This window comes from Oryctolagus cuniculus, chromosome 5 (genome assembly GCF_051225735.1).
Source record: "Oryctolagus cuniculus isolate XC-2025 breed Fujian yellow rabbit chromosome 5, ASM5122573v1, whole genome shotgun sequence".
In the NCBI taxonomy this organism is placed as follows: Eukaryota; Metazoa; Chordata; class Mammalia; order Lagomorpha; family Leporidae; genus Oryctolagus; species Oryctolagus cuniculus.
The window spans coordinates 31258596-31265330 of NC_142871.1; the positions used below are offsets into that span (position 1 = coordinate 31258596).

The 6735-nt window shown below is 56.1% G+C and overlaps 1 protein-coding gene across 1 annotated transcript; it reads left to right on the forward strand.

Annotated features, from left to right (window-relative positions):
* The first annotated feature begins 605 nt into the window (after window positions 1-605).
* Window positions 606-2754, forward strand: OLIG3 (oligodendrocyte transcription factor 3). The gene has a single exon (XM_002714843.5). The coding sequence runs from the start codon at window positions 769-771 to the stop codon at window positions 1585-1587; it is 819 nt and encodes a 272-aa protein (XP_002714889.1). The 5' UTR covers window positions 606-768; the 3' UTR covers window positions 1588-2754.
* The last annotated feature ends 3981 nt before the right edge of the window (window positions 2755-6735 follow it).

Here is a 6735-nt window from a genome sequence, read left to right on the forward strand (position 1 = left end):
GGCGGCAAGTGTCGCCGTGCGCTCTTCCTCCTGCCCCAGCCCCCACTGCTCCGACCTGCCCTCCGCCCGCACTCTGCTCCTCTGCCCTGGCCGCCAGGGCCTCTCTCTGCCCGCGTTACCCTCCACGTGGAAGCGACTGGCAAAGGAAGGAGAGAGACTGAGTCCTTTCTCAGTGCCTGAGGAACCTCGGATCACCGCTTCCTTGGTTTCTTTCTGGGCGATTTGGTTAGGGAAATTGGGAAGGAGGCTGAGGTGGAAGAAAGTTTAAAAAAAAAAAAATCAGGAGGGCGTGAGCTGGAGCGGTGAGCGTGTCAATCAGAGGGTTTTGTGCCTGGAGGCTCCGAGCGGTTCGGAGCAGAGGTGTCCCCGGGCGGCCGCACAATGAATATGAATAGGAATCCTTGCTAAGTGGGACTGCAAAGCGCACCGCCCTGAATGATGGCACGTCATCCTAACCAGCCCAGGATAGATAGGAGGGCTCCTTTTGTCTCTTTTCTCCGCCGCAGCTCTATAAAAGCCCCTCTTTTTCAGCGTGAGGTTAGTTAAGGCACTGACTCTCTGTCCAGCAAACAGCCTGAGCCTAGGGAAAGAGGGGTGTGGGGGAGGGAGAGAGGCGGGGAAGGCACTGCCTCCGCTTTTCTTCTCCTGTCTTGCAGCTAAGAAGTGGGCTCTGCACAGTTTTTTTTCTTTTAATTCAAGATTTTTCTTTAATTTCCCGCGTTAAGCCTCACCCCCCGCCAACGGTAGGGCAGCATCCCCTGTAATAAAATGAATTCTGATTCGAGCTCTGTCTCCAGCAGAGCTTCGTCTCCGGACATGGATGAGATGTACCTGCGGGACCACCACCACCGCCACCACCACCACCAGGAGAGCCGTCTCAACTCGGTCTCGTCCACGCAGGGCGATTTGGTGCAGAAAATGCCAGGGGAGAGCCTGTCTCGGGCCGGCGCCAAGGCCGCGGGAGAGAGCAGCAAGTACAAAATCAAGAAGCAGCTGTCGGAGCAGGACCTACAGCAGTTGCGGCTGAAGATCAATGGTCGCGAGCGCAAGCGGATGCACGACCTGAACCTAGCCATGGACGGGCTGCGCGAGGTCATGCCATACGCGCACGGGCCCTCGGTGCGCAAGCTCTCCAAGATTGCCACGCTCCTGCTGGCCAGAAACTACATCCTCATGCTCACCAGCTCCCTGGAGGAGATGAAGAGGCTGGTGGGCGAGATCTACGGCAGCCACCACTCGGCCTTCCATTGCGGGACCGTGGGCCACTCGGCTGGCCACCCAGCGCACGCAGCCAACGCCGTGCACCCGGTGCACCCCATCCTGAGCGGCGCGCTCTCTTCAGGCAACGCCTCATCCCCGCTGTCCGCCGCCTCGCTGCCCGCCATCAGCACCATTCGGCCTCCCCACTCCCTGCTCAAGGCGCCCTCCACGCCGCCCGCGCTGCAGCTGGGCAGCGGCTTCCAGCACTGGGCCGGGCTGCCCTGCCCCTGCACCATCTGCCAGATGCCGCCGCCACCGCACCTGTCCGCTTTGTCCACCGCCAACATGGCCCGGCTGTCCGCCGAGTCCAAGGACTTGCTCAAGTGAGCGGCGGCCCGGCCCGGCTGCCGAGCAGGAGGGAAGAGCGGCGGGGAGCGGCCGCGCTGCGGGGCCGGGAGAGCGGAGGGAGGCTGGGCGCTCGGCCCGCGCGAGGGTGGGCGAGGGGCCCCGCGGCCCCCACGCCGTCTGGGAGAATCTCAGACCCCACTTGGCCCCCAGGGGGCGGGGGAGGAAAGACCGAAACCAAACTACAGTTTCTAGATGGGAGTGCAGGGTGGGGAACTGGAACCAGACGTCGTGTGTTTCGCGTGCATGCTGCTTTCCCCGTACCGCGCCCGTGTTTCTACTCCATGTATGCTGTTGTCTAACTGCGTTCGCTGTGTACAGAAGGGATCCGTTCGGTTGAGACTGAAACTTGCCTAGTAACTTTGGGGTTGGCGTTCTCTGGCTCTTCTCGGGGAAAGACCACCACTCCTTTTGTGGGAAGCAAATGCCAATATTTTCTGCAGATGAATGCAATGATGATTGTCTCTGTCCTCGCCATACCTGTTTGTCTAGACAATGAGAGAGGAGAGAGAGAATAAGAGAGAGAGAAGAGAGAAAGGGCCCCAAGTTTTGAATCTCAACTCCGGTCCAGGGCATGACACCTCCTCCATGGGTTTTCCTTTCGATGCAGCTTAGATCAAAAGAATGCATGCCGGCTTCTCGATGAATCTTGTCTAAACATGTTGTGCAGGCCGTGGTGCCGTTTTCCTTGTAACAAGGATTTATTAGTGAATTCTCCCAAGTACTCCATGTATCTGTCCGTGGTTTATGACATGGAAAGGGGGCAGAGTGCAGAGACCCACACTCACGCACAGGCGCTACTCCCCCCCTCCCCCCATCTGCAGCCCCTCTCAGCTCCTTTCCAAACCTCCCGGGGCTGTTCCCACCCCTACCGCCACAACCGCAAAGGCTTGAGCTCCCTCCAGTAGCTTGCCTCCCCCCTCCCCAACTTGCTCGGTTCTTCTGCATGCGGGGTCAGCTCTCTCTAGCATCAGCTTTGAACATGTATCATGGTTTGGGAAGGGGTACCATTTTCATTTTCCTGAACATTTGCTTGAAATATTTTGTTAGGGCCTCAAAGACGATACCTGTCTTTATTTTTTATATATTCTTGATAACTATGATATATTTATTAATAACCAGTGTTTCTGGATGAGATTTCAAATAAAAAAGAACTTTTAAATCCCAACTTTGCCTTTGCCTAACATCTTAAAAGAAGGTGGGGGAGGGAGTGGAATGGAAACATGAGCCCAGGAAAGCGCATCCTGATGTGATAGAGGGATCTGGAAGGGTGGGCAGGTGCAGCAATCTTTTCTCCGAGCTGGTACAGACAAAGAAGGTGGATAAATTGGTGCTAATGACTGGGCCCAAATGTCCTTCGAGTGGGACATTGTCCATGTTCTGGTCTTATGCTCTTTAGGTACCTCTTTTCTCTGCAGTTATCAGATCCTCGTAAATTCAGCAACTGAGATAAAAAAATAATAATCTGGAAACTCAAAGGGGTAGGCAATGAGAGGCAGAGGGCTGCACACGCTGGCTGTGTTGGCAACAGACGAAAATGAAGCAGTAAGTTAACTTCTTTTCACTTTAAGTTGACCTTCTGGTCTCTTTTCCCTCCTCCCTCCATGTGAAAATCCAGTGCATATTTTTCAGGCCAACAAAGGGTGGTGCTAGGAAATAATCAAATACTCCACCCGCCTGCCCCTCAGCAGCACGCCCGCCCTGCAGTGAGAGGGAAAGCCGCTCTGCTTTGTAAGGTGAGCTCTGGGGTGAAGCGAAAGACAGCCCAGGTCTTAGAGTCTTGCAGATTTACAGCGGGAATTCTTTCTCTCTCTCTCAGAACATTGCTAGTTAAATTCACCAAGGGCATCCACTACCTTCGGCATAAATGCTGGCTAAAATCGGGGTGATTTTAATCAGTTAATTTTCTCCCTCACACCTCCCCCCCCCCCCGCCAACACTTGCAAAAACTTCATCTAAACAAGAGTAATTCAGAAAGAGTTTTAACGAAGAGGAGAAATGCAGTTCTAGCGATGCTAATCCCACCAACCCATGCGTCTATTTGCCACTGAGGAAAACAGAACCCCCCGAGGGAAACGCTCCACCCAGAACTTGCTTCTGATCTCCATGGATCATCACCTGACTGTCAGTCGAGGCCAAAGTTCCTGTGCAAGCCGGGACACCAGGATTCAGCAAAAACAGCACATCCAGGAAGTGTTCACCCTTCACTTCTCTGGTCCCCAGGCCTGCCCAGTGCTGCCTCTTTGGCAGGGTGGGGGATACCATCTCGGGGTCCCCTTTCCATCCAGCTCACTCTCCTCTATCCCATTTTACACCCCCATGACCACCGGGCCCCCACTCTGCCAGGGAAAAAGATCAAAGAAATCTGCACTGTGGAGGGTGTGTGTTTCTACTGGTATTAGGCAGACAAATGGGGGAATAATCGTCTGTTTCCCAAGGGTGATTCATTTCTCTGGATAAGGAAAGACCCTGTTGAGGATTTATTTGAAACTAACACAAGGCAACCCTCCAGCCTTTCCCTGGAGTTTATTATTGAGAAGGCAGAGGGGAAGGAGAAGTTTCATCAATCAGGAAAACGACTTTCTCCTGAACAGCTTGCTTGTTTTGAGCACTGTTTCTGAAGGCCTGGGGGGAAGATGCACCTCACAGCTGGCCTCTAGTGGAGGGCTTGTTTCCTTCTCTAGGGCTGAGGATTAAATGGGGTGTTGGGAAGGAGAAAGGCCATGCTCTTTGTACCAGCAGAGTCCTGGCTTCTGAGCTTGTGCTGCTGGGACTGGAATTCTTTGAGTTACTGGCAGTGTTCTATTTAAATATCTATGAGATCCAGTCTCCTGGGGAACCTGGAGCCCAGGGAGCTGTATTCCAGAGTCTCAAACTGGAAGGGAAAGTAGACACTGGGGAAATATATCCCTAAACGCTCTTTTCTGGGTTACAAAAATTCCTTTGGCTTAGAAGATGAGACCGGATGATTCCTTTAGGAAATCAGGAAAGAAACCAGGAAAGAAAGTGATTTGGGAACCAAGTCAATTGCTCTTTCTGGATTGACTGGGAAGAGACAATCCCCACTGACCCCTCCCAGAAAGGCCTTGCAGCTGTGGGAGGGCTGGATCGCTGGGGACCTGAGTTTGCAGGCAGACTCTAACTTTGATTACATTTCCCATTGCATTCCGGACTGATTGTGCCAGAAACAAGCCTGGTTGGTGGCAAAGCTGGAAAGGATTCCTGGTCAGATTCTTTCCTTGTAGGTTTGCAACTTTGCTAAAGTTCTCAAGAGTAAAGTTCTTCATTCAATCTCTAAACGCAAGGACGGTCCAGTCAGTGCAGATTAAACGCCGCTTTTACATTCAAAAGACAGAGGAAGCCTCAGGGCCAAGACTCTAGGAGAGGCGCCTTCTGGGGCCGGTGGCTGAAGAAAGTCACAGGCACAAACGGAAAGTGTGGCCACGGCCTGCGGAGCCCACCGGCTTTTGTTTCCAGGGATGCGCTCCCATCACTTCTCCAGGCTCTGGGGTCCAGGACTCTTCTGCTTTCACAGCTCGGGGAGATGAGGTCTGCGCTGAGAGGCCCTGGGCTGCTGGTCCGACAGCAGGGCTGCCTCGTTCAGACTGTTTCCCTCAAGCTGCCCCGAGGAGCAAGCTTTGATGTCCCCCACAGAAACGGCAAAAGCGCGCCCAGGGCCCCAGGGAGGACAGGGATCTACTGTGCATCTCACCCAGACTACAAGATTGTACTGCACAGGCCGGGTTCCTTCCGGAGGCGACGGCCCCTGGCTCCCCCTCCCACCCGCCGCTGGCCCACGGGAGTGGCAGCTCCCACCGCACCTCTCCCGGGGAACCCCTCTGCACCCCAAGGCCCGAGGCCACCCCTCCCCAGCTCTCGCTCCTGGCGCTAGTGGGCGAGTTGGAGGGTTGTGAAGAGAGGTGCCACCCAAGCACCCAGAATTTGGGTCTTCGTCCAGGGTATGCTCCTCGGCTTTAGGAAAGAGGCGCTTGCAGCCGGGCTCTGCAAATGTCCTTCGAAAGAGCTAGGCCGACCCGGGGAACAATGCACCTGTACCTCTCGCCCGCCCCTCTGGCACCTGCGGAGCCCCTGAGCGCTGGCACACTCAGTGCTCCTGCAAGGATCCCAGAAAAGGGAACCTCCAAAGACGTTTGTCGTTTCCATTGAAATCGTTCCTGGGACACCGGGCCAGGGCTGGGAACGTTGCGGGGAATCTGAACCCGAGAGCGGTCAGAATCCGCGCTCCAAGTGTCAGTGTCCCTAGGAGGGCTTTTTTCCTTCGCGTCGCCGCCCCCGCTGGGAGCGTGACCTTCCCTTCCTCGCACGCTCGGCGGCAGACAGGCGGTGGGAAGCCAGGAGCCCAGACGCCAGCCACCTCGACCCCAGACTCCTAGATGTCGGGAGTCCCTCTAGGCAGAGACAGAAGAAGGCGCCGACGACCACTAGACGCACTGGAAAGAGCCGCTACGCCAACCCCTGCCAAGGACGTCGAAGCCCTGGGCAGCTAGCTAGGGGACTGGGAGGGAAAGCAACAGTGACAGTAAGAGCCCACGAGTGCCAACCCCGGCCGTGCGTGGCGGGAGCGCTCCTCTCTCCTGCAAGCGCCGGCGCTCCGCCAAGTTCGCCGGGAAGATCCGGGCAGGAGGCCCCGGATACTGCTCCTTCCCCAGCAGCGATTCGTCCCTGGGAACTCACGGAGAACCGGGCTCCGCCGCCTGCCGGGGCAACCGCCTCTGGGACTCAGCCGAGCCCAGGGACTGCCAGCGTCTCTGGCCCCAGGTGCAGACACTGCCGTGCCGGGAGCCTGACGCTCTTAGAAAATGAAATTAACCCGCCCCTGGGAGAGGCCCAGAGGGGACCGAGAGGGGAGCACAGATCTGGGTGTTAGGCGCGCTGGGGCCCGGGGTGTGCGCGCGAGCGTTAGGGTTGGGGATTATCTCCATGAGGTCAAAGACAAAAAGCGGGCAGGTCCAAAGGTCTATGAGGCTGCTGGGAGCAGCTGCCCCCCTCCCCGAAAGTCTGGGAGTTCTCCAAGACCTCACGGACGCCTGGAGGAGGACGAGAAACGGGGGCCTGATTCTGGGGGTGCCCCAGTTTACACGCAAGCACCCCTCATTTTCTTTGGGTCTG

Bases quoted from the DNA above. Each gene is read 5' to 3' on its own strand.
- OLIG3 (XM_002714843.5), top strand. From the start codon at position 769: ATGAATTCTGATTCGAGCTCTGTCTCCAGCAGAGCTTCGTCTCCGGAC.